This window comes from Ammospiza caudacuta, chromosome 9 (assembly GCF_027887145.1).
Source record: "Ammospiza caudacuta isolate bAmmCau1 chromosome 9, bAmmCau1.pri, whole genome shotgun sequence".
Classification (NCBI taxonomy): Eukaryota; Metazoa; Chordata; class Aves; order Passeriformes; family Passerellidae; genus Ammospiza; species Ammospiza caudacuta.
In genome coordinates this window covers 1,103,856-1,130,173 of record NC_080601.1, presented here as the reverse complement: position 1 = coordinate 1,130,173, position 26,318 = coordinate 1,103,856, and the positions used below count along the sequence as shown (strand labels likewise).

The 26,318-nt window shown below is 46.4% G+C and overlaps 2 protein-coding genes across 2 annotated transcripts; both read left to right on the top strand.

Annotated features, from left to right (window-relative positions):
- Window positions 1-1,499: 1,499 nt before the first annotated feature.
- On the top strand, window positions 1,500-12,837 carry LOC131561156 (nucleolar RNA helicase 2-like). Its single transcript, XM_058810320.1, has 15 exons — window positions 1,500-1,682; window positions 2,186-2,452; window positions 3,134-3,209; window positions 3,924-4,102; window positions 5,544-5,661; window positions 6,504-6,689; window positions 7,218-7,363; window positions 8,058-8,207; window positions 8,716-8,877; window positions 9,604-9,723; window positions 10,462-10,535; window positions 10,725-10,884; window positions 11,191-11,325; window positions 11,705-11,749; window positions 12,251-12,837. The coding sequence occupies exons 1-15, from the start codon at window positions 1,578-1,580 to the stop codon at window positions 12,464-12,466; spliced, it is 2,139 nt and encodes a 712-aa protein (XP_058666303.1). The 5' UTR covers window positions 1,500-1,577; the 3' UTR covers window positions 12,467-12,837.
- Window positions 12,838-13,535: 698 nt separating this feature from the next.
- On the top strand, window positions 13,536-26,203 carry LOC131561356 (nucleolar RNA helicase 2-like). The gene is made up of 16 exons (XM_058810637.1): window positions 13,536-13,706; window positions 13,991-14,428; window positions 14,563-14,829; window positions 15,858-15,933; window positions 16,884-17,062; window positions 18,337-18,454; window positions 19,109-19,294; window positions 19,948-20,093; window positions 20,333-20,482; window positions 21,352-21,513; window positions 22,055-22,174; window positions 22,644-22,717; window positions 23,443-23,602; window positions 24,139-24,273; window positions 25,026-25,070; window positions 25,719-26,203. The coding sequence occupies exons 1-16, from the start codon at window positions 13,536-13,538 to the stop codon at window positions 25,884-25,886; spliced, it is 2,595 nt and encodes an 864-aa protein (XP_058666620.1). The 3' UTR covers window positions 25,887-26,203.
- Window positions 26,204-26,318: the final 115 nt, after the last annotated feature.

The window sequence follows — 26,318 nt, the reverse complement described above, 5'->3', positions numbered from 1 at the left end:
CTGGCATTCTTCACTGAGACCACAGCACTGACCTGCAGGGGGTTTGTTTCTGCAATAGGAACTGCTGTTGGCTGTTTCACACTGTAACTCTGCAAAGGGTGAAATCAGCACGTGCTTCACTTTCCCTGCTAAATGATGGAACAAATGAACTGCACACGCACCCGGTGCTACAAAATTTCCTTCACTGCCAAGGTTCTCTGCCCGTGTCCTGCAGCACCCTCAGCTATCCAGGCTCAGTGTGTGTTTGTGTCTGTCAGGCATGGTTTGGGCTCTGTAAATGAAGCTTTGGCAGGAGCAGCAGCTCAGGCGGTGCCACTGCTGTGGGTTTGGGCTCTGTAAATGAAGCTTTGGCAGGAGCAGCAGCTCAGGGGGTGCCACTGCTGTGGGTTTGGGCTCTGTAAATGAAGCGTTGGCAGAGCCAGCAGCTGAGGCTGGTGCCACTGCTGTGGGTTTGGGCTCTGTAAATGAAGCTTTGGCAGGAGCAGCAGCTCAGGCAGTGCCACTGCTGTGGGTTTGGGCTCTGTAAATGAAGCTTTGGCAGGAGCAGCAGCTCAGGCAGTGCCACTGCTGTGGGTTTGGGCTCTGTAAATGAAGCTTTGGCAGGAGCAGCAGCTGAGGCTGGTGCCACTGCTGTGGGTTTGGGCTCTGTAAATGAAGCTTTGGCAGGAGCAGCAGCTCAGGCCGGTGCCACTGCTGTGGGTTTGGGCTCTGTAAATGAAGCTTTGGCAGGAGCAGCAGCTCAGGAGGTGCCACTGCTGTGGGTTTGGGCTCTGTAAATGAAGCGTTGCCAGAGCCAGCAGCTCAGGGGGTGCCACTGCTGTGGGTTTGGGCTCTGTAAATGAAGCGTTGCCAGAGCCAGCAGCTCAGGGGGTGCCACTGCTGTGGGTTTGGGCTCTGTAAATGAAGCGTTGGCAGAGCCAGCAGCTCAGGCCAGGGCCAGGCCCTGCTCTGCTCCTGCCCTCCCATTCCCTCAGGAATCCACATCCTGCAGCCGCCAGGATTGCTTCACATATTTTCCTTCACACATTTTACTTCCCAAGGCTAATTTGGACTTCTTCGTCTCGATTTATCTACGACCAGGTTGTGCAGGGCTCATGCTGCGCATCACCACAGGCTTGTGGATTTTAAATCTCAGTCATTTGGTCACACTGCCCTTTGCTGCTTCAGACTTTTCACTGCTACTGAACGCCTCTCTGCGGTAGTTTCGGAGGCTGAAGCGTCGGTTTGTAAAGCTGCCGGAGGTTTGCTCTGGGGACGGCAGGGCCTGGCAGGGCCGGCGGGACGAGCCGAGCCCTCATGGCAGACCTGTCATGGCGGCCGCCCTCTCCCAGCGTGCGGCGCGCGCGGGGTGCGCCGGGACTTGCAGTCCTCGCGTTGTCCCCCGGGGCACGCCGGGAGTTGTGGTCCCGCGCCGACGGCCGCAGGCGATTGGCCGCCGGACGACGTGGCCCCGCCCCCGCGCTGCCGGATCCGCCGTCCATTGGCTGGCGGGCGCCGGGGCCGCTCGGAGCGTGACGCGCGGCGGGCGCGCGGCTGGTGCGGAGCGCGGCGTGGCGGAGCGGCGGCGGCGAGCGGAGATGCCCGAGGCCACCCGGTGCAGCAGCAGCAGCGGGGCCGAGTCGGGCTCCGACTGCTCCATGGACACCGAGGGGGTCCCGGAGAGCGGCCGCCGGCGGCACAAGGTACCAGGGAAGGGCTCCGGGTACGGCCTGGCCGCGCCCGCCCGCTGAGGCCGGCGCCCGGCGAGCCCGGCCTCGGGTGGCGGCCGCCCGCAGCGCCGGTGGCGCGGGCCGGGCCGGGCCGGGCGTGCGCGGCGCGGCCGCGGGGCGGCCCCGGCCGGGCGGCCACGTGCGCGGGCGGGCCGGGCCGAGGCCTCCTCGCCGCGTGTCGGGGCGGCCCCGCCGGACGCGCTGGGCCTGCCGGAGCCGGCCGGGAGCCCGGGACGCGCCCTCCCCGGCACCCGGAGCGGGGCAGCGCCCCCCAGCCGAGGCCCGGTGGTCTCGTGGTCGGTAACGTGTCTCCCGAGCGGCGGCGGCCGGCAGGGAGCTGTTGCCTTGTGTCAGCCACCGCCCCCGTCAGTAACTAGAACGTGCGCTTGAAGCTTTAACTGTTCTGCGCCCTCTTCTCTGTTCCGTGTCGCTTGGATCCACGAGCGTGTGTTTTCATTTGCTCTGTGCCTTGTCAGAAGGAGAAAAAGGAGAAGAAATCTAAACGCCGGGACAAGTTTCAGAGGGGAAAGACTCAGACAGATGACAGCGAGGAATCGGACGAGGAGCGTTATGCCCCGAAAGCCAAGAAATCAAAGAGTGTCAGTAAACAGAACGGTCACACGAAAGAGGAGAGCGTGGAGAAATCGAGATTGTCCTTTAGCAGCAAATCCTCCCGCAGGAGCCGGCAGAGCAGTTCCAGTGAAACGTCAAGCGAGAGCGAAAGTGAGAGCGAGCAGGATCAGGTAAAGCTCATGGCTGGTTTAAGTTATAGAGGTGTGTTAGGGCTTTTAACTCCTGCAGTGTAACACCCCCAAATTTAGAAGGGTTATATTCCATTTCCCCTACTTTTCCTAGTCAATCCAAAGTGCCGTAAAATGTTAAGATTTAAAGTCCTTGAACTGCTCAGTCTGCCAAGAATTTGCGAGGGTTTTTAATTATGAAAGTGCTGAGGTGTTGGATCAGTGCATCGTGGTTTCCTCACTTCAGCAGCCTGGTGCTGTGAGGATGTTGCAGGACAGACAGATTGCACTGAGACAGAGTTAAAATATGATCCAGCATCACGAGGTGTATGTGATTTTTGGGGTTGTCCTGCACAGAGCCTGAAGTTGGACTTGGTGATCCTTGTGGGTCCCTTCCAACTCATATTTTATAGTTCTAATTCATTGTTTGCAGTTTTGGTTTGAGTGTTTTGCTTCTCTGTGCTGTTAGATATGAAACAGCCTTAACCTACAGATCTCTTTTGCTAACTTTGTCCAGGTTTGAAATAAGATATTAAAACAAGGCTCTTTAGCCACAGCTGTGACACTGTCCCTGAAGAGTATGACACCAGTGCCTGTGCTGAATTTGCTTGAATTACCTTGAATTTACTGAAAGTCATGTGATATTCATGTGGAATCTTACCTGAGTTATTGTTTACGTAACAGGAGTTGACTGGAGAACAGAAGGAGGGTGCTTTCTCCAATTTTGCTATTTCCAAAGAAACTGTCCAGCTTCTTCAAGGTAAGTTTCTTGGCAAGGTGTGACCATAGAATGTCAGTGATCTCTGTTGTGTTTTTATGCTCAAACCCCCATGATCAATAAGCTTTGAGATGTGCTCTGCTCGTGCCCATACAAGCAGGGGTGCTGTGCAGCAGCCATTGATTGCCTGCTCTAAATACACCTTTGAACACACAATTTCCTCTTTGCAGTGTTGTCCAGTTCAGCCTTTGCAATAAAATTCTAAACTACATGAGCCAAGGAAAAAAATTACATGTGAGAACTTTTCAGTTTAAGGTTATTTTGGTGTGAATAAAGGAAAACCATTTATATTTAGCATCTTTGCTGTTTGTTTATACATGAATTAGTAAGAAATAAGAACAGAAGGGGTTTTGAGGTGTGACTTATTTGAAAGGAAGAGGTTTTCACAGACAGCTGTGTTGCATAAATAAAGGCACAGTGCTGACAGTCTCTCATAAAGGCTGATAACTTCCTCTGTCCTAGCTAGCACTGTGTCTGGTGGGGTGAAGTGGCAGAATAAAACTGACAGTCCCAGGGCACTCTTTGCAGATGACTCACCTGATCAAATAAGTCAGTGGAGGTGATGATACACTCCTGACATGCTCTAGAGTAGATGGAAGTTCTTTTTGCAATAATTTTGCAATGATTTCCAGTGAAGAGTATGAAAGAACAGCTGTAAAATGACCATATTAAGGAACTCTCTTGCAATTGCCCCAGCTCGAGGAGTGACGTACCTGTTCCCTGTGCAAGTGAAGACCTTCAACCCCGTGTATTCTGGCAAGGATGTCATTGCTCAGGCACGAACTGGGACAGGGAAAACGTTCTCTTTTGCCATTCCCTTAATTGAGAAGCTTCAGGGAGACTCACAGGAAAGAAGAAGAGGCCGTCCTCCAAAGGTAACAGTGCCTGCCTAGGATGGTGATTTGCTTTGTCTGACATCTGAGTGATTCAGGTATTTCAGGTCTGTGCAGGGCTAAGCTAACCCACATTAAAGGTGATTTGAAAGCTGTGTCCACTGCATCCTGTGCTGCCTCCCAGCCTCTGATGGGGAGTGAGCAGCACAACAGCTCTATCCACTTGTCAGTTCCTTTTTCTGCTACAGGGAGACCAAAACTACAGGTGGACAAGGTGTTCCTGTATAATTCTGCTCAATCACATTACCAGTTCAGGGCTAGTGGCTCCTGGATGCTTATTTTTCTCCTGAATTGCTAAGAGATTAGTTACTAATTGTAACTTGACAGCTTGTTAAGAGCTGTCTACTCAAACATGTTTCTTTCTAAAACACGTAAACAGTGGGAGGTTTTAAAAATAGACTTGGTTTTCACTAGGAACACCACCAAATGTTGAGGCTTCTGCTCCAGAGAATGCAGATTTGTTATGAGCTGTGTTCATTCTGCTAAGAATACCATGTGTGGTTTTTCACTGAATTCCTATGGTGCCTCCAGAAAACCTAGAGAGGCCAAAGCTGAGCACATGCTCATTAATAATTTCTGTCAGTTTGAGATGACTGACAAGATGAAACACAGATCACCTGAAGGGCCTTCCAAAAGTAGCACTAGCAGGTTTGTGTGCATCTGCCCATCACAGTTCTGGGCTGGCTGAGAGTGCTGTCTCTGCATTTGGCACAGTCTTTTGGAGAAGGAAGGGAGACATAAGCCTTGCAAAAGAATACAGACCTCACTCTGCCATAACACACTGCTGCCTGCTTTAGGTAGTGGGTTTTGATGTTGGAGGAGGTACTGGGATAAGGATGTTAAGGTTCTTTTGTGAGGTGACCGGTCCCAGGTAGGAGAGCAGTGCTTCAATCACATTTGAACACAATTATTTCACCTGCTTGCTGCAGGAGAGGATGGCTCCCTGGGTGCCTCTGCAGGGTGTGGGTTAGCACAGCAGCTCTGCAGACTAACATATGTTTCCCTGAGCCACGGGGAAGCTGAGAGACAGCTGACAGCTCTTCCTTGCACCTCTCCCAGGACTGTGAAGCAAAACCCTTTTGTTACCCACGTCCTTCAGTCTTGTGCTCAAACAGCATATGCACATGTAGAAGAACACTTGTAGCTGGTCTATTCAGGAACTGAAGTTAAATAAGATTTAAGTCTCTCCTATCCTGTTCAAAAAGAAGTTAGCCTGTCCTAAATGAGTATATGTTGAAGAGTTTAATGATGTTACAAGAAACTTGAGCAGTGTGTTCCTCCAATGTGTTTCTCTCAAATTTTAAAAAGATTTTTTTTTTAATTTTACAAAAGGTCAGATCTAAATGAATGATCAGAAGTGTAGAGGTTTCTTGGCAGAAGCCATGCTGAGAAAACATCTGTTTTGTCTTTTTTTTCTCTGCAGGTTCTAGTTCTTTGTCCAACAAGAGAGCTGGCAAACCAGGTTGCCAAAGATTTCAAGGATATCACAAGGAAGCTGACAGTCGGTTGTTTTTATGGAGGAACTCCCTATAATGGACAAAGTAAGTGACTCTTAGGACTAATCATTTAAATATTGATTGACTGCCATATTTAAGAAGTGCTGTTGGGTCTTTCCAGACACAGTTATAGCTCAGAAGCTGGAGACTATTAATGGGAAATTCAGCAGTTCAAAGTGTATCCTCTTGTGGAGATAAATAGCTGTGGTTCTCAGTTTATATTCTCGGTGTTACTTATCTCCTCATGTACCTTAAATTAAACAGTGTGCTGTGTGTGTAACCTGTATCTGGGTTTAGATTCTTGGAAACCCACTTTCATTAAAGAAGTTTAGTCTAGTTTAGTTAGCTGTGACTGGGTAGGTGTTTTTGCATGTGATAAGAGATATGTAGAGGATTTGTAAATTGTTGTGATAGCATAATTTACTGCCTTGGTGATTGTAACAAGGAATGAGAGTGAGCTCTTTCATTGTGATACATCTTGAGACATTAGGGATGATTTTTTTTCAGAACCTCAGGAAGGAGTTGATTTCAGTAATTTGGATGGTTAAATAAATATTTTTTTCAAAAGTCTCCAGTTAAAGTAGATAGTTTGGGAAGAGCTGACTATTTCTAAAGAATATTAAAAGAAACCCACCCTTGCTCCTTTAAAGCACAGGGAGAGGGAAGGGTGGTAATGGTAAGTTCTTTTTTTTTTTCCTTCTGGAAGAGCAGTAGATTTTCTACCTTACATTTTTTCCAGATTTTCTCTTCCAGTTCATAATTTATTCTCGCTTTTGTAAGGAGAGTACTTACGAATGGTTTAAGAAGCTGTTGAGTTGTGACCATGTTTGACTGCTGCAGAGAGTGCTCCCTGGCTCACTGCTAACTGTGTGTTCCCTGTTTGCCAGTTGACCTGATGAGAAGTGGCATTGACATTTTGGTGGGGACCCCTGGCCGGATCAAGGACCACCTGCAGAATGGCAAGCTGGACCTCACCAAGGTCAAACACGTTGTGCTGGATGAGGTTGACCAGATGCTGGACATGGGGTTTGCTGAGCAAGTGGAAGACATTTTACGAGTTGCATACAAAAAGGGTAATCTCAATATTGAAGCAAATAGTAAGAAATATTGGTAATAATTTAGTGGGCAGAAATTCAGGTATAAGGTGATTTTGTTTAGAAATGACTGAATGTTATTGTGAATATGTGAGAGTCATTCACAGAAGCTGTGCAGAGCTTGGAGTCCAGTACCTAGGGGTCTGTAAATAAATGTCTTTGGCACCTATCTTTAAGTTGTGCTTGGACTTCTTCAAGTTAAAAGGAAATAGCTTTTTACCTTTTTCACTGCTTGAAAACAGACTGCAGTAACTTTTTCATAATCTTGAAATGATTTAGACTTTCTAGAATATTTTTTACTCCAGGTGTTGGTCCTGGATGCATAAATCTAAAAAGCATCTGGAGATTTATGCTCCAGATGCATAAATCTAAAAAGCTCAATTGGCTTCCTTACATTAGGTACTGATATTTATCTTCATTTTTAATCACCCATATAATCAACTTGTATACATGTGTTAGGTGAAATGTATGAGGTTTGTGAAACATTGTTTTGGTTTTTTTTGTAAGATTCTGAAGACAATCCCCAGACACTGCTGTTCTCTGCCACTTGCCCACACTGGGTGTATGATGTGGCCAAGAAATACATGAAGTCCAGATATGAACAGATTGACCTTATTGGGAAAAGAACTCAGAAGGCTGCTACAACAGTAGAAGTGAGTAAGCTCATGCGAAACATTTTCAGGCTTTTTCCCTTTTCTTTTCTGCTACAAAAGTCACCTCTTCCTAAGGTGCATTATCACAGTGATGTTGGAAGTTGTTTTCAGAATTTTTTCCAAGCATAAGGCATCTTACAGCTGGTCAAGTTGGTTTTGGGTTTACGATCTGTCTTCTCACATCACAGGTACAGAGAAGATTTTCTTGTCAGTTGTGTGGGTTTTCAGAGAAAACCTGAATTTATCCAAGCTGTAAGCAAAAGGCACACATTAACATCAGCCTGCTGCTTTTATTTCTCCATGGACATCCCAGCTGGCTTCTGGTATTCTGTATACAAGATACTTTTTTTCAAACTTCCTGTAGTATCTCACCTCAGCAGCCCTTTGCTTGCTGTGCAGTAAATACCATAGCAAGGAATGTAATACATATATGGAATGTATGTATAAAAATATATGTATGCTAGAGGCCTGATTTTCTCTTACTGTAATTATTTTGTTTCTGAACATTAGACTAATTGTGGTGGGCATAAATAAGAGCCTTATGGATTTTGGATGTTGCAGGATCATGAGTTAGCACATTTTCTCCATCAGGGAACTGTATAACTCTTTACTATTTCTGTATTTAACAGTTCCAAATGTATTTTAAAAGAATTTTAACTTTACAGAAGCTAATCGCTGTAATTTTTTTCTGTAGCATTTGGCAATAGAGTGTCACTGGTCTCAGAGAGCTGCAGTTATTGGAGATGTCATTCAGGTCTACAGTGGCAGCCATGGGAGGACCATTGTCTTCTGTGAGACCAAAAAGGAGGCAAATGAACTGGCTCTGAATGCTTCAATCAAACAGGTATTTTATCAGGTGTATTAAGTAACAAAACCTGTCAGAGATGCATCAACCCCCTGTTGATACCAGACCTATGCTGAGTAAGTTTTAAAGAGAGAGTTTCAAAGTGCATAGGGCAGGCTTTTGTGTGTGGCCAGATAGAATTTCACTCTTTCTCGTGAATATAAAACAAAAATTGTAGATTATTATTTAGACACAGCCAAACATTGCATAGATGATGTGGATGGCAAGTTAGGGCAGGGTTTTCATATGTCTCAGCAATTAGACATGAGCTGAGACACACATTGTTTCAGTTCTGTTTTCCTGCCATTGTTAAAGGCCTTTGAGGTATATAAGAATTACTAAGTACATATTGTGAGACATCTAAAATATGAACTCAGGTAATTCAGTTCTTTTTCTTTACCTTGCCACTCAGTACCTATCAAATACCAAGATTTTTTACCCAAAACTGACCATAGAATGGAGCACTGTCTTGGATTGTGGTATGATTGTAAATAATACTCTTTTTCAGGATTGCCAGTCGTTGCATGGTGACATTCCTCAGAAACAGAGAGAGATCACACTCAAGGGTTTTAGAAATGGTTCATTTAAAGTTCTGGTTGCAACCAACGTAGCCGCCCGTGGTTTAGATATCCCAGAAGTTGACCTGGTTGTACAGAGCTCACCACCAAAGGTAGGAGACTGTTATGTTGGATGTTTTGTAATAATCTGTACTCTTGTTTTCAACTAGTGTAATGCTACCAGCTGATGGTATTGATCACGCAGAGTTCATCAGCTTTGTGCTTAAGGGAGAGAAACATCCAGATATGTAGAAGTAGTTTCTTTGAGATTTTTTGGGAGTGTGTCAGTCCCTAGTATGTTTAAAAATTGTTTCCTTAAAATGTCTTCTTATGAGGCTGTTCAAAGCCTCCCTTGAAAGCTGGGTGTGGTGATTGCAAGGCTGGGAGCAGTGGGAGGAGTGATTCTCTTGACTGGGGGTGAATGTGAGGTGTGGACAGCAACCATGAGAACACTGGTGCTGAAATTCTGAGGGTTTAAAAGAAACAATGTAATGTTTCAGTGAATAAGATACTAATACTTGCAAAAATGCTCCTGTGGATGTGCAGGAGGGGAATGGGATTGTTGCAGAGGTACACACACTCCAAATGTGGGGTGATGCACAAAGGAAAGTTGATCCATGCTCATGGCTCTGGTTTTCCAGCCATGATTTCTAGATGATTATGGAAAAGCCTGTTTGGTTGATATTAGTGAAACAATGTTTTCTGATTTAACTCTATGATGCACTTACTGTGCATTGTTCAGGCTTACCTGTAATGGCTGCTGTGAGTGCTGTGATGCAGTGGGTTGATGCAGTGGCAGTGCATTAGGTGACTCACAGGCCCTCCCTCTGTTTCTGAAGGATGTGGAGTCCTACATCCACCGCTCGGGGCGCACGGGCCGCGCTGGGCGCACGGGGATCTGCATCTGCTTCTACCAGCGCAAGGAGGAGTACCAGCTGCGACACGTGGAGCAGAAAGCGGTACGGCACGGCTTGCTTCTCACTGCCACGCTCCTGTTTGTTAAACTGCCGTTTATAGGGCACCCAGAGGAGGTTTGGGTACCGTGAGGAGTGGCTGCAGTGTCACCGTGCAGCAGGGAGAGCGCTGCAGATTCTAACACCCACTCCTTTTCAGCAAATGCCACTAAGGTTGTCCTTGTGGAAATGAGAAACAACTCGCAGTGTTTCTGTGTGGTGTTCACCCTGGTTGTCATCTATCAGTGATGTGCACATGTGCAGCTCTCCTGAGAACTGTTACTTGCATTTTTGCACTTTGTGCAGTGTTCCATATGCTAGTTTCCTCAACAATTATGTGGTTGTGATGAGATGGTTTATTCCTGGCACATAAAGCAGTGTTACATTTAGACTAAGGCTCTGTAATTTGTACTTAAATCCAAATCTATTAGACTAAAAGTAGTAATTTAGAATTTGTAGGACTCTGTTTCCTGCAGAAATGTACCAAAGTGGTTTCTGTTTTCAGTCTAAGATCACTGAGTCATTTAAAATGATCTGGTACATAAAAGCTTTCTAAGTGTTACTGTTTTCCTGTAAGCTGAACCTTACAGTTTTCACTAGGAAAAATCGGAAATTTAAAGGTGAAAATAAGAAGAAAAATGACAGAGTTAAATGCTTGTTGTATTGGAGTTCAGCACTGCTTCTTTAGAACTGAATTATTTTTGGTCTGCAATTTTTATTTGTCTTTTGCCTTTTAAATTTCAGGGCATTACATTCAAGCGTGTTGGTGTTCCTACCGCAACAGACATAATAAAGGCTTCCAGCAAAGATGCCATGAGGTGTGTTTGGGGACTCGAGCCCTGTTGGATCTTCCTGCCTTCTTCAGAAGGGCTGTTTGAATTACCCTTAACTGTCTCTTTGAACTTTCTGTTTGAGCACTGTTGAAATCTTGGGCTACTGTGATATTTTTCTGTTCCAGAGCCTACTGGTGTATAAATTGTTCATATTTTTTTGCTTTAACTACTTAGGTGCCTGGATTCTGTTCCTCAGACTGCTATTGAGTATTTCAGAGAATCTGCTCAGTTGCTAATAAAAGAGAAGGGACCAGTTAATGCCCTGGCTGCAGCCCTGGCCCATATTTCGGGTGCTACTTCCATTGAGCAGCGCTCACTGCTGAACTCGGATGTGGTAAGGAAGGGGCTGTGGCTTAAAGCTTGTCTTGAAACTGGAAAGAAGCAACACACCTCTGTGTTGTGTGAATAGAGAATTATTTATCTCCTGACCATTTTGTTTAAGGACTACACTTTAGCCACTAGGAACTACTGGTTTTGTTAAAAGCAATAATATAGTGGCTGTAAGGATACCTGGTGCCCTGTAACACTACCTACTCGAAGATTTAATTACTACACTGTAAATTGCCAGGTTTCTCCTGTCTGATACATGTGCTGAAGCTTATTCCTCTGCCTGAGTGGAACATTCCCCATTTCTTTTTAGGGGTTTGTTACAATGATACTACGTTGCTCTGAAGAAATAAGCAACATGAGCTATGCCTGGCGAAGGCTGCGGGAAGTGCTGGGCGATGATATTGATCGGAAGGTGAACAGGATGTGTTTCCTCAAGGGAAAAATGGTAAATTTCTGGTTTGTTTCTTTGATACTGGGCTCTTCTGAATGCAGCCTTTGCTTGGCAATTGTCAGGGGAGCTGTTTAGTCTTTTTCTCTATTCTAGGCACTGTTGATGCTGGGCCTCAATCTGTTTTTTTAGTGCTTAGGGCTCTGCTGGCATGTTCAGGAGGTAGGATAATGCATGGCTATGGGGATAGCAGAAAGGGTGCAAGGTATGAAGTGTGTTAACTCTGCCTTAATGACAAAACAGAAAAGCGTTTCTTAGGACAGTCAGTTCTAGAAGTGCCTGCCTGTCAGGTGTAGAATTGTGGGCTCTCTTGTTTTTAGTTGCAGTCACTTAAAACACTTACCTTGTATGCATTAAAGTTATTCTTTCTTTTTAGGGTGTCTGCTTTGACGTTCCTGTGGCAGACCAAAAAGACATAGAGGTACGTTCATTGCAAATTCTGGGTGCAGCAGGCTGAAGGTGAAGCTGGCTGGGCTGGGTTAGGCTGCAAACATTATGTAGCCTTTATCCTGCCTTTCCTAGTGGCGAAAGGGATTGCTAGGAAGGAATCGAAGAACACAACAAGCTCACAGTGTTTCTTTTCTAAGGCATTCCCCTGTGACCAAAAGTCTGTAACTTGAAACATTAGCAGTGACAAAAGTGGTGCTGGATTCATCTTTGTAGGCAGCAAGCTTTACTCCCCTTTTCTGTATTCCCTGCCGCTGGTTTTCACCCAGAATTCTCTCCACAGTAAAAGGAATTCAGATTTTTGCTTGGTAGCCATTAGTATAACCAAAATTATTGATCCCTTCAGTTAGAAGCTTGAACCCCATACATCAGCTCACAGTTTTACCTTTTCAGTTGGGCAGATTTAATGATTATTACATACCCTGTATTTGCATTCCTAGAATTTAACCTGCTGTGTCTGACTCCATTCCCACAGGCAAGGTGGGAAGATTCAAAACACTGGCGTTTGTGTGTGGCCACCGAATTACCAGAGCTGGTGGAGTCTGCACGAGGAGGAGGAGGAGGAGGCAGTGGTGGAGGGAATGGCCGAAGCTTCTCCAGCTCCAGGAACGGTCGGCGTGGTGGCTCTGGTAGAAACAGGTTCAGGAGCAGAGGCCAGAAACGAAGTTTCAGCAGAGCCTTTGAACATTAACTTCAACAATTCAGAAGTGAGAAAAAAATGGGACTGAAGTATTTTATATTACGTTACACTAGGCTGTTTCTGTGTGTTCGTACCATTGGAGAAAATACTTCATTAAGATATTTTTTTTTGTCAGTACTACTTTGCTCATAAACAAGGTTCTGTTCATTTAAAAAAAAAAAAGTACAAAGGAAAAAAACCCAAAAAACCTGCAAGAAAAAAATAATTGTTTCTTTTGTTTCTCATATTGCTCTTTGAATCTTTCCATAATATGTCTGTTGCGTTCAAAACTGTAGCCTGGTTCACTGTATAATACATAGATCTGAATTGCTGCTCAAACCTGTACATTTTCTGATGAAATTAAATATTATTTTACAACTTCATATTTTGTTGTGACGTATTTGAAGCAGTATTTTATAGGTGGAGATGTGGGAAAGTGCCAGACTGGGGACTGTGGCAGCAGGAGCCCTTGAAAGAAAAATTAATCCATTTGGTTTTTGTTTTGTGCTGTCATGAAGCTCTTCTTTCCCTAAAACATAGTAGTTTTTAGTTTCTGTCCCAAGTTATCACTCCTTATAAAATGGGGGTAGGAAAATCAGTTTCAAAAGCATGAGGGGAAGCCCCCTGAGGAGCAGGACCTGTGAGGGAGACCCATAACCCTGTGAGTGTTGCAAAAAGTGAGTATGTCAAGATTTTCACTTTGGTAAGGATATTCTTCAGTGTAAGATCTTTGTATGTTTTCAAGCCTGATCAGTGGAACGAATAGCAGCAGCCCTTACTCAAGGACAATCTGGAGCTAACAAGCTTTAAGGATAAAGTGAATCAGTGTGTTGATGTATACACTGTCTGGTTGGCAAAATACTCAAGGTCCCCATATCCTATGGGTGAACTATGTTTTAGTATTGTAACCAAAAATCAGGGCTGTGAGTCAGAAAGACGCCTACCTAGGGGTCAAGTCCCTTTTCCGGTGCGTGTGGAGACCTTGTCTGGGATCACTTAACTTGTGTGGAAAGCACTAACCAATCCCTATGGCGGGGCTGTGCTGGGCACGTCGCTAACCCTGAATTTCTGTGTATGAATGATGGTGGTGCCACACTTGCGCAACGCCACCGAGCACCCGGCCTTGCGCAGCTCCGAAATCATTGGGGTCTCTCAAGAGTGTGTCATTATCGGCTTGTTGCACACCGCGGAACGAGCCCGGCTTGGTGGGCAACCAGGGGAGCCCCGTGAAGGGAGCTGTGTGGAGCGCACCGTGAGGGGACCCCGGGAGGGGAGCTGTGTGGAGCGCACCGGGAGGGGACCCCGGGAGGGGAGCTGTGAGGAGCGGTCCGTGAGGGAGCTCTGTGAGGGGAGCTCTGTGGAGCGGACCGTGAAGGGACCCCGGGAGGGGAGCTGTGTGGAGAGGACCGTGAGGAGCGGTCCGTGAGGGAGCTCTGTGAGGGGAACTCTGTGGAGCGGACCGTGAGGGGAGCCCCGTGGACCAGACTGAGGAGCGGTCCGTGAGGGAGCTCACGGCGGCGGAGGAGCTGACGGAAGGCGCGGGGGCGGCGCGGCGGAAGGGGCGGTGCGGGGCGGTACGGGCGCGGCGGCCGCATGGGAGCCGTGTTGGGTCGGGCGGCGCGGCTCGGGCTCCCCGCGGCGCGGGCGGCGGCGGTCCCGGCCAGCGGCGGCGGGCGGCGGCTGGGCTGGCTGTGCGGCGCCGGGGCGGGCCCGCTGCTGCCGCTGCTGGCGGCGCTGCCCCGCGGGCCGGCCCGCCCGCCTCACTTCCTGCGCGCCGGGGCGGGGCGCGCGTCCTGGGGCCGCCGCGCCGAGACCGGCCCCGCCACTGGCAGTGGTAGCAGCGCTGCCGCCGCGCACCTGCCCGGGGAGCAGCCGGCGGCCATGCCCGCCGCCGAGCCCGAGCACAGCCCCGCCGAGCCCCAGGCGCCCGCCGCCGCGGAGTCGGTGCGGCGCGGCCGCCGGAGGAAGGTCAAGGTGGGAGCGCCACGTGCGGCCGCGGGTGCGGCCATTTTGTACGGGCTTGGGGGGCTTGAAGGGGCTGGGGCGGGCAGGGGGGAAGGAAGGGGCTCCGTCCCTCCCTCGGTGTGACCGCGGCTTTCCCGCTGCAGGAGGAGACGCCGGGGAAGAAGGTGAAGCAGCAGGTGAAGGCGAAGCGGCGCGGTAAGGCCGAGGCCGAGCAGGCGCAGCCCGAGGAGAGCGGGCTGGGGGATGACGACTTCGAGCCTCCCGTGCCCAAGAAGACGAAAAAAGTCAAGGAGAAGAAGAACGGCTTGGTAGGAGAGAGCGACGCATCCCAGCAGGCGGTGAAATCTGCCCCCGCTGTGAGCGGCAGCGTGACATCCCCGGCTGACCAAGAGCAGGACAGCGACGCCGAGGTACGGATGCTTTGCCGGCAAAGCCTTTGTCATTGGATAATTAACGTTCTGCTAGTAATTAGTGGGTTTAATAACGCGTGCTGCGTGCTGTGTGGAAACTTGAGTTGCGGGACAGTGCGGGAGCACGAGGCATCTGTTGTAGGCATGTTGTGCCGCGGCCATGCGCTTGTTCCTGGGCACGGGGAACGCCGAGCATCCGGCTCGGCAGCGCCTGCACCAACACGTGGGAGCTGCTCTCTCCACGTGCTTCCCCTTCCCGGTAAATCCCGAGCAGGTAAATGTCCTGCAGGGGAGGCGGCTGCCCAGGGAGCACTTTCCGTGTGTGCTGCTCTTCGTGTCACGGCTTGTTGGTGTCCCTCAGCACAAAGGTTTCTGCGCAGGCAGCCACGGACCAGAAACGTGCTGTGCTTTGTGCTGTGATGGTTTTTCTCTCTCTGGTGGCGGCACCTTAGAAGAGGAATTGGCCGAGTGGTCTGTAATGGAGAGCCACAGTTACGCTCATTAATCCACACTTCTCACACAAACGTGCAAGGGTCTCTCTGTGGGTAGCTTTGTGTCTAAGGTGGGAACATGAATCAAGAGAGCTTTTTGTACCTCAGCTGTTACGATGTGATCTATTGTGTCTCTGAAGTAAAAGCCAAATTTTGTGTTTTGAGTATTTATTCGTGTAAAGTTCAAAGCTCTTTGCATGGTGTAACACATAGAGGGAAAATCCTGCTTTGCACAATGAATTGTGGCGCCAGATGTGTTTTATTGTGAAAAGCAGTTTTCTCGTGGTTTCAGTGGACTTTAATTAAGATTTTTAACAAATGCTTTCTGTTTCCTGACTTGCCAAGCATATATGTACAAGTGCCTACATCAAAAAGGTTTTCTTTTTCACTGAATAAAAAGGAGGTATCTGGTTAAATTGTGCTTGTAAAGCAACAGCACAGCTTTTATTGAGTGGCTGTGTATGGTATGTTCTGTGCTCATTTTGGAGGGATACTAAGTATTTTTTCTGTTGTTATTTTCTTTTTTAATCATATTAGGAGCTGACAGAAGAAGCAAAAGAAGGCGCATTCTCTAATTTCCCTCTCTCACAAAACACTATCAGCCTTCTCACAGGTTAGTTCATTTCTGTAAGTGTTTGGTCAGAATTGTGCTCTGTTACTTGCATAAACCAAGGGTAAATACTCCTAAATTGTGTTACATTTGTATGGTAAGGATGGCATGAGCAGTCACTGTTGATTCAGAGAATCTGCTGTTAGTAAAAAAGTTTTCTGGTTTGTTCAATTTCAGGTGCCTTAATATGAGATTATTCTTCATGGAGTGGTTATTCTTAAATAGACATTCTAGAGACACATTTCTCATCAGCATCATTCTGTGTATCTTCACTTCTGCTCCTGTGTCTGCTGCCTCCAATATTGCTTCTTAGAGAAGCCTAATGGAGTTTTGTGTGTGAAGAATATTTGCCTTGTGTGAACAGATTTTCGGGTCTTTAAATGGATTGTTTATTCTCACAGATAGTTTGGGGCATTTTCATCTCTCTTTGTGATTAGTTTTGTTGAGGAAGCAATTGCTGTAGGCTTCTTGTCCCCTGTGTTGGGTAGATGAGCAATTCTTGTCTGTCAGAAAAAATTCTCTTATTGTTTCTGTTTTCCTGCTCTGAAGTTTCTTTTGGATGGCTTGTTTCACTTCCACTGGGCAAAGTCTCTCTGAAGTTTGTTTTGAAACAAGCTGCATCACCTTCTTGCCTTCAAAACCCAGCTACCACAAAATCTTGAGCTGTATCAGAAAAAACATGTTGGATTTTTCCTTCCTCTCCTGTTGCCTTAAGCTGTACATAACAAAAAAGACTGTATTTAATCATGGCTACTCAACACTCACTGTGTGGGTGGAATATCTTTTGATCTAGAGGAGGAATAAAACACAAAAATACATGGTTTTCTTCTAAACTGCAATTTCTGTTGTGTGCAGGGTTTGAGGTGGTGTGCCCTTCATATTTGGGCAATTTACATATGAGGACTTGTAACTGTTAGTTCACCTTTATGAAACCTGTCTCAATTGTCTTACAGCCCGAGGTATAAAATACCTGTTCCCTGTGCAAGTGAAGACTTTCCAGCCCATCTATGATGGCAAAGATGTGATTGCTCAGGCTCGGACAGGAACTGGGAAAACCCTTTCCTTTGCCCTTCCCCTGATTGAGAAACTCCAGAGTGTCTCACAGGATGGGAGGAGAGGCCGTGCACCAAAGGTAACTCACACTTCAGGTTTGCACCAAAACCTTAGAGCATGGCAGGGTTTTGAGAGTGATTTTACTGCTGCTTTGGGGTTTTGTGTTGAGGACTTCTTTGTCCTTTTCTGTTTTTTGTAATAGTGAGTGCTTTGCTCAGATCAGGAGACAGAGTGTGACAGAGTTTAGCAGCATCACAGTAATGACACACTCTGTGTTTGGGGTGCCCAAACAGTCAGGGCACTGCAGCAGTGCCTGGGGAGCTCCCAGGCTGCTGTCCTTGGGCACACAGAGCATGCACCTTTGGGCTTCAGCCCCCTGCCTCTTCTGAGTGTGTCACCTGGATTGTCCCTGCTTGCTGAGGTTGTTTCTCACTGTAAATTCCACGGTGAGAACTGAAGGCTTTTGGGGTTTTTTCCACCCCTCTCATGTCGGGATCCTCAGGAGATGCAAGTGGAGTTTACCAGGGATGGAATTGGCAGCCTGATGGCAGTGATCAGATCCCTGTTCCCATGCATTGCAGTGCCTGTATTTATCATTAGGCTGCAGAACTGTATACAGTCTGCAGATTTGTTGCTTTATGTGTTTATTTTATTAACCATAAAGGCAATGTAAAATTAAAAATTCTACTGCCTGAAAGATTTTAAGAGATTAATTCAGGTCTTTGTGCTATTGGTTCATTTTTAAATGTTGGGAGTGTTTAATTTGTTTTAGACTTAAGTGCCTCTCCCTTTTTTTGCTTAAACGCAAAGAGGGAGAGGGGAAGGGTAGATACTGGAGGAAGGCAGCTTGGTGGAGAAAAGGAGGGATGTGTGCCTGGAATGCATCATGCTATGTGTGTATCTTTAAAATCTAACTGCACCAGATTTACTGACCGTTCCTACCCTTTAGGGCTGAGCTGCACCTTCCTTGCCCTTGGTAATGTTGCAGAAGTGTCTTTTACCTGACTTTAGCATAAGAAAGAAAATTACCGTTGTCTTGGTTATCTTGTAGCGCTTTCCCTGGTTGCCTCCTGCTGGCTCTGAGGCTCCTTGTGGCAGGGAATGTTAATAACTAACATAAAAAGAAAATTACCGTTGTCTTGGTTATCTTGTAGCACTTTCCCTGGTTCCCTCCTGCTGGCTCTGAGGCTCCTTGTGGCAGGGAATATTAATGTTGCTGGGAAGCTGTGGGCACCTCTGCAACAAGTGTAGAATGAGGATGGGAGTGCAGGCTGTTTGACATGAAGTGAGCTCTTTTCTCCTACACCTTCTCCCAACACAGCTGCATTTTTGTCTGCTTTTCTCTCCCTTCAGGTGCTGGTTCTTGTTCCAACCAGGGAACTGGCCATTCAGGTAGCCAAAGACTTCAAGAATTTCACAAAGAAGCTGTCAATTGCTTGTTTTTATGGAGGAGCTCCATACAAAGAGCAGCGTAAGTAACTGCCACGGAGTTACTCATGGGTTGGAGCTGCCTTTCTCCAAATGCACCCCATAAGTAAAAAGGGGGGGGGGCTTTTTGGCCCCTCAGTCTTTGAGTTCAGTCAGGAACTCAATTGGTGTGACTTTCAAAGGAAGCACACAGCCTGGGTTGAATTATTTTAGTTCCAATAAGTCTTTAGGGAAAAGAATGGTTGTAGTTCTGTGAAGTGTCTAGTCCTGTTAATTTCTTCTTTATTGTGTTTTTGTGTGGACACAGACCAGGACTAGGTGACAGTGCACAGAAAAGGGGAGAGCTGTGTGTGTGCCTGTGGCTCTGTGTGTCTCCAGAGGGAGCTGTGACAAAGTTTAGCTGGAAAACACAAGTGTTTCCATGTAGTAGAGCTCTGCAGGTTTCTAATGCCAAATGATTGTTGCTTGGAGATTGGTGTGGTGTGTTTCCTGTAACTTCAGTGAGGTTTGGCTGCTACTCCTGACAGAGCAGGAAGGACTGCCCTTAACTTCTGTGTCTGTTACTGTGGAGGTTGTGCTTTATTCTGGGGTTAAAGGCAGCAGCTTCTTGCTGCTGGAATCAGAAGTGTTGCTGTTGCTAACTTTTCATCATGCTGTCTCTTAGCAGTCTGACGCTGCCCTTGTTTCTGCCTTCCAGTTGATGTCCTTAAAAGTGGCATTGATATTCTGGTGGGAACTCCTGGCAGGATCAAAGACCACGTTCAGAACAGCAAGCTGGAACTCTCCAGTGTGAAGCACGTTGTTTTGGATGAGGTGGATCATATGTTGGACATGGGCTTTGCTGAACAAGTGGAAGAGATCTTGGGATCATCCTATAAGAAAGGTGAACTGAGACATCAGGGGAGGAATAGGGGGCAATGCAGAAAACACAGTTATGCTGCTTTAGAAACTTCTGGTGCACCTCGAACTTAAATTCTCTGTGTGATGCTAGAAAAGGGGAAGGTAGAGTTGGAAAAGGTTCAAAGAGAGGTGACACAAGGCTGAAGGGCTGGAGTGGCATCTCTGGAAGGAGTAGAGTGAAAAAAAAAAAGGGAAAAAGCAGCAAACCAAACTCCTTAATCCCTAATGTTCCTTGTCCTGAGTGAGGTGACTTGAGCAGAGGGTTGGGATTTGGTCTGCCTGTACACTTGTCACCACACACAGCTGACAACAAAGGAATATTTGCTCTTTTCTGACGTAGTGGGTGTTCAGCAAAGCTGTCAGGTATGGTGCAGGAGGAGGTTATTTTAATGTGTGGAACTCCTTGCCACATTTCACTGGTGCCAGAATTTCTGAAAACGCTTGAAATATTAGAAATAGAAATCACTGTGGCTTTGAAAGCCATGCAAAGCTGATTGCTGGCAGTGTTCCTTCACTTGTTGTACAGACTTGGTGCCCACAGAAACGTGTCAGTGTGAGAGCAGCTCTTGCTCTTTTATCAATTCCCAAGTGTCAGGGTGTGCTGAGACGCCTGAAGTCGACGCCCTTTCCTTGCAGGCTCCGAGAACAACCCGCAGACGCTGCTGTTCTCTGCAACCTGCCCACGATGGGTTTATGATGTAGCGAAAAAATACATGAGAGCTGAGTATGAACAGATCGACCTGGTGGGAAAGAAGACTCAGAGGACAGCCACAACTGTGGAAGTGAGTTCTGCTGCAGGGCCTGAGAGCAAGTGGCCTTGAGAAAATGGGTTATGCTTTGACTTCATAAATGGGTGTGTGGAATGGCTTTGCACGTGGTTGGCACACAGATTTTGTAAGCAAAGCTTTCATGTGGGACCTGTCATGTGCAAGCTTAAAAAATTAAAATGCTTTTTTGTTCATTTTGTCTGTCCTGTGCGTGGCTTAGATTAACAGAGGTGTCTTGTTTCTTTCCCAAACAGCACTTGGCCATACAGTGCCGCTCCTCTCAGAGGGCAGGAGTCCTGGGGGACATCATCCAGGTCTACAGTGGCACCCATGGGAAGACCATTGTCTTCTGTGAGACCAAAAAGGAAGCAAATGAGCTGGCCATGAATGCTTCTCTCAAACAGGTACTGGGGCTGAGAGGAGAGCAGTGGTTGGGGTTGCCAGGGGTGGAATGCCCTGAAATAAATAGGGGGTTGCAGTGGTGTGGAGAAAATTGTTTCTCTGCGTGGTTTTAAGAATTGTGAAAAAAGCTGTTTCTAAAAATTCAGCTTTGAAGTTAAAACATCCTCTTGACAGAGATTATTAATTTATTTCTTTGGCTTTAAAATAGTGCAGGTCATGGGTCAATAGGGAATACACAGCCTATGCTGAATAACCAGGAGATAGTAATAATTGTAAAGTAATAATTGTAAGAAACAGGAACTAGTGTAGTGGGCATGTTCCATCTTATATTAGTGTGCTTTTTGGATTCCCATCTCTTAGTGACATTTGATCTTTGAACAGTCATTCAGGAAAATCCAAGTAATATGGTAGAATGAAATGCCTTGTTGCCTTGGAAGGTTTGCCAAGAGTTTGTTTGGAACACAGGTGATCTGTTGAGCAGGTCTCCTGTGCTTGCTTGAATTACTGCCCTTTTTCTGAATGTGAGGAAAAGTGCTGCATGTTTTTCAGAGAAAATCCTGTTTGATGCTAAGTGCTGATTTATGGAGAGCAAACAGCGGTGGGAATACATGGTTCGCCTGGTATTAGAGATATCTCATTACCATCCCCATTAAAAACTTGCAGCAATAATTTCTGCCCGTTGGCCGTACTGCTTTCACAGTAAATCCCAGAGAAGGATCCAGCAAAGTAGGGTGCTTTATATTCCTTTGCTGTCAGCTCTGTAATTATTTTCTGTTGCTCTGCACAGTGTTTTGGGGTTTGCAGTTACTCTTTAGATGCTGCACCCTGGACTCCCATGAAATGTCATGTTAATGGCTTGTTTTACTGACAGGATGCCCAGTCCCTGCATGGTGACATTCCACAGAAACAGAGGGAAATCACATTAAAAGGCTTCAGGAACGGTGTGTTTGAGGTGCTGATTGCAACAAATGTAGCTGCCCGTGGTTTGGATATTCCTGAGGTTGACCTTGTTATACAGTGCTCACCACCAAAAGTAAGTCATTAAAGGAAACTAAAATTGGATTTTTTTGGGGGGGCCAGAATGGTGGGTTATTTCTCTGTTTCATCAGAAGTATGTTCTGTTCCTATTAATTTTTGAATTAATGAAGTTTTTGTAAATGCCTGGCCTAAAATTTTGTGGTTACAGTTTTACAGTTTGAGCTTTGATTAAAGTCTTGGGTTTTGTTTACTCTGGAAACTGGTAAGATATGTTTTGACATTGTGAAGCTTTCCTGAAATCTTTCTGAAAGTTGCTGAGTTTCATAAAAATCCTAAAGTATTTCTGCTGCTTTTTTCATCTTTTGAAACTCCAGTGGAGCTTTTTATTTAGAAAACTTGCAATGTCAGTCAGCAGTATTGGTTAAAGCTGAGCAGCCTACTTTGGGTGGGTGAGCACAAGCAAACCTGAGTGATTTATTGTAAGTTTAGGTATAAACACATAGTGTATCACTTCTTAGGCTTCTGAATTTGGGTTTAGCTTGTGTTTAGTGTGAAGTGTCAGCAGTTTAAATAACACACTGCCCTGAATTTTGGAGGATGTGGATTCGTACATCCATCGCTCTGGGCGCACGGGCCGGGCGGGCCGCACCGGCATCTGCATTTGCTTGTTTCAGAGGAGAGAAGAAGATCTGCTGAAACAGGTGGAGCACAAAGCGGTGAGTTGTGCCTCAGAGCTTGCTTAAGGAAATGAATCAGCTCCTAGAAGGACCCTGCCACCCTTAGGCTTGCTAATCAGGGGTTGCTGAGCCCAGAACGGGAGTCTACAGTCCCATAAAGGAGCAGGCCTGAAGTGCTGGTATTTGGTGTTTGGAAATGCTTCTGTGTGGGCTGGTCTTGCATTCCCTGAGTTTTCCCATGCTGGCAGTCCCCTGTGGATGTCAGCAGGCAGGCTGGGACAGGAGTGCCCAAGGCAGAATGTGCCTTGCATCACAGCCTGCATGTACATTGGAGTAAAGTAGCTCCAGATTAACAAAGCTGGAAACTGAAAAGCTTTATTTTAGCTTTAGAAATGACTTAGCTAAGAGTATGTTGATCTTGCAAACAGTAAGTAGAGATCTCAGTAGTGTGATTTAGGCAGGATTGAATTGGACGCTGCTGAAAATACCTTTGTTTTCTTGATTTCAGGGTATTACCTTCAAGCGTGTAGGCGTTCCCTCTGCTACAGATGTAATTAAAGCTTCAAGTAGTGATGCCAAAAAGTAAGTTTATTTACCTGTTCTTAAAGAAGGTTTAGAGATGTTGTTGCTCTAGATGCTTAGAGCTTAATGCACAGTCAGGCCTCTATGTGAGCATGGCTTTGCCTGTGTTGTAGGAGTCAGCTGCTTTGTGTATAGACAACATAAGATGGTATCAGTACATCTCTGTGTGCTCAACACAGACCTTCTCATAGAACATTATGTTCTCTAAGCTTTTGCAAAAAATTAACCCTTGTTTATAAAATCAGAAATGAGTGACAGAAGAGGGAAATACTGGCGTGAGGGGAAACTGATTTTGTCTGCTCACATGACATGGTGGAAGCAGCGTGCAAAAAGCAATACTTGGTATAATGAGGAGTTACTCTGCAGCAGTGAGGGTGTAGTAGCCCTGGCTTGTGTTGTTTCTGAGGGCTGTGGCTTTTATTCCATGCAGCTCTGTTTACATTTGCTGCCCCTGTGGTGGAAATTGCCTTGAAGCAGGTTATTATAATTAGTGAGGATTTGACCAGTATAAAGCAATGATGGTGTTGGGTTCACTGTATCCTGAAAAATTATGGGGGGAGCTGTTGTACCAGAAATGGCATTACAGGAGGAGCTGTTCTTAGTTTCCTGTCTTCTTTTCCCCACTGCCCTTTTCAGAAATAACTGATTTAGGGTATGTCTTGAACATGGCTGCACTTCACAATGGCCTTTTCTTATCTCTTCAAACCCTTCTTGTAACTGTGTAGGTTGCTGGAGGCCGTTCCTCCCTCTGCAGTGGACTACTTCAGAAAATCAGCTGAAGAGCTGATAGATGAGAAGGGGGCAGTGGCTGCCCTGGCTGCAGCCCTGGCACACATTTCTGGGGCAGCTCACATCCAGCAGCGCTCCCTGCTCAACTCCACAGCTGTAAGTGATGGTGCACCCCTGGTGACAGGGATGGATGCATGAATTGCTTGTGTGACATCTCCTTCCCAGGCTTCTTCAGCTGGGTTTCTGAATAGCTGTTACCCCAGGTTCCTGCTAAAATCAGTCATTTTTCTTGTGATGAAAATTGAAAGAGTTTCTCCAGAGACTGAAGTGACAGAAGACTTCAATGCTCTAAGAGAGTTTAACTAACGACATTTTACAGTTAATGACGTTTTACAAGCAAATAGATTAGTTTGTGCTGTTGTAGTTTCCTCTTTATCAAGAATCCTGATAAGAATCTTCTGCATTTGTCATATTGCAAGCATGGCATGCGATTGCCTGATCTCAGAGAGATCTTGGCTGAAGGAAAGTACAGCACTTCTGTTTTCTAATGCATTTAGGGAGAATGTGGCCCAGGGCACGGTGTGGTAACCCAGTTTTGCAAGAACCGTGGTTCTTGTATCAGTTTGGGGTTTTTTTCCTGTTCTCTAGCAGCGGGTTTAGCCTTGTTTAAGGTGTTTCTCTGTTTCCTGCAGGGCTTTGTGACCATGGTGCTGAAGTGCTCCATAGAGATGCACAGCATGGGCTATGCCTGGCGGGGGCTGAAGGAGCAGCTCGGTGAGGAGGTTGATAACAAAGTGTCAGCCATGCGTTTCCTCAAGGGGAAGATGGTGAGTGGGGGCATGTGGGGCTGTGTGTGTGTTCACATGTCACCAGTTTGTGCAGGGATTGAGGCTGGAGTGCTGAACTGCTGGTACAGAATGTTGGTACTGCACTATCCCTACTCAAACTCATTTCTCTGGAAATTATAACCTATCTTGAATATGTTGTTTATGCATATGCTGTTGGAAATAAAAGGCTTTGATAGTAGTTGAGTGCTTTAAAACACTTACTAGAGATATTACTCTTAAATGATAATGCAGGAACTGCCTCCTAAATAAAGCATCAGAAATAAATATAGATCACAGACATGTTTTCTGAAAAATCCTTTTCCTTAGGATTTTTTCTCCTGAGAAGCTGAGAGGCCTCAGGAACAGAATGTAAACACTGATTATCTGCTGCTGTGGAATGCAACAGGTGGATTTGTGATTGGTCTTATGTGGTTGTTTTTAATTAATGGCCAATCACAGCCCAGCTGTCCAGACTGTCTCGGTCAGCCACAAGCCTTTGTTACCATTCTTTTTCTGTTCTTAGCCAGCCTTCTGATGAAATCCTTTCTTCTCTTCTTTTAGTATAGTTTTAATATAATATATATCATAAAATAATAAATCAGCCTTCTGAAACATGGAGCCAACATTCTCATCTCTTCCCTCTTCCTAAGACCCCTGTGAACACCATCACAATTATGTAGTGGGATTGATTATTGAGGCCTTTATTCTTTCATTGTAAATCTGTGCCTTTGTTTGTTTGTTTGTTTCTTTAGGGCGTGTGCTTTGATATCCCTGTTGATGAGCTGAGTAATATACAGGTATGTTTGTATGTACTAGCTTACTTCTGGCAATGTCAGTCTGAACCCCAGTGCCCCTTCCATTCTCCTTAGCAGACCTTAACCTGGGCCTACTCTTCCTATTAGCCATGTCGAGCTTGGCAGTGTACTCCATCCTATGGTCAGGCTGGGCTTCTAATTCCAAATGTGCCCTGACTGGGGCACTACGGGCAGTAGCTCAGAGCTGGCTGTAAAACCTGGTGATTTGGCAATTGGCAACTGCTGTGTAAGATTGAGTGTGGGGCGGTTAGGGAGGTTTGTGGTTTAATAAGGATTTTTGCATAGGCAACAGAGTGATTAGAAAGAACACAGCATAATCATTAGAAAATACCCTGCTGTGCCTCTTCTCATGTCCCTTCCTATATTACCTGACTTCATTAAACAAAACTCTGTGGTCGTTGGCTAGTCTGTGCTTTGGCCTCTCCAGTTTTCTGTTGACTTCGTTCCCTCTTGCCTCTTGTGATTATCATTTGTCACAGGCCTGTGTCTCCCAGCGGGCATCTAGTGACCTGTTTTGGCAGGGGTGGGGTTTGTCTGGAATGCCTTTGCATTAAGCATTGCTTCTGATGCTGCAGGTGCCTTGCACACCCCTGCAGCACGTGAAGTGTGGTTCCATTGCTGTGCTTTCAGGAGCAGTGGAGGGACACGCGGCGCTGGCAGCTCTCGGTGGCCAGCGAGCTGCCCGAGCTGGAGGAATATCCCCAGGAGGCAGCACGAGGCTTCTCCAGGTTCGGGAACAGCAGGCAAGGAGACTTCAAGAGAAACAGCTGGTTCAAGAGTGGAAATCGGGGACTTTAACAGAGCACTCGCTACAGATAACGGGACTGAGCTGAATTTTATGAGGCAGTAAAAGCCTGTTAGACACTCCTCTTTGTCTTTATTCCTTGATAAAGCAGCCTTGTTTTGAGGATGGCGAAAAAATCACGTTTGCTGAAGTGACTGGGTGTTTTGGGATATTTTTTTTTCTGCCCAGCAAGGTAGCTGCTGCCTGTGAGGGCATCTGCGACCCAGCAGTGGGTGTGCCTGGAAACTCAGTCCTGCGCGGGAACAAAATTCATCCAAGCACGGACAGTGACCGTGAGGCAAGGGAAACTTTGCCTCTTCAGCAGCACTAAAAATCGGGTTCTGAAATAAATATTTTCAGAAAAATTGTACATCGCGCCCTGAGCGCGGTTTCTGGGGACTGCCGGGGCTCGGTGTCCTTGCGGCGCTCCCTCACGGCGGCCCTGA

Excerpts from the sequence above, each read along its gene's own strand:
- LOC131561156 (XM_058810320.1), top strand. The coding sequence starts at position 1,578 with ATGCCCGAGGCCACCCGGTGCAGCAGCAGCAGCGGGGCCGAGTCGGGC. Across the intron at positions 2,453-3,133 it reads GTGAGAGCGAGCAGGATCAG|GAGTTGACTGGAGAACAGAA; the intron begins GTAAAGCTCATG and ends TTTACGTAACAG. Across the intron at positions 7,364-8,057 it reads AGGCTGCTACAACAGTAGAA|CATTTGGCAATAGAGTGTCA; the intron begins GTGAGTAAGCTC and ends TTTTTTCTGTAG.
- LOC131561356 (XM_058810637.1), top strand. The coding sequence starts at position 13,536 with ATGGTGGTGCCACACTTGCGCAACGCCACCGAGCACCCGGCCTTGCGC. Across the intron at positions 14,830-15,857 it reads AGCAGGACAGCGACGCCGAG|GAGCTGACAGAAGAAGCAAA; the intron begins GTACGGATGCTT and ends TAATCATATTAG. Across the intron at positions 24,274-25,025 it reads GTTTCCTCAAGGGGAAGATG|GGCGTGTGCTTTGATATCCC; the intron begins GTGAGTGGGGGC and ends TTGTTTCTTTAG.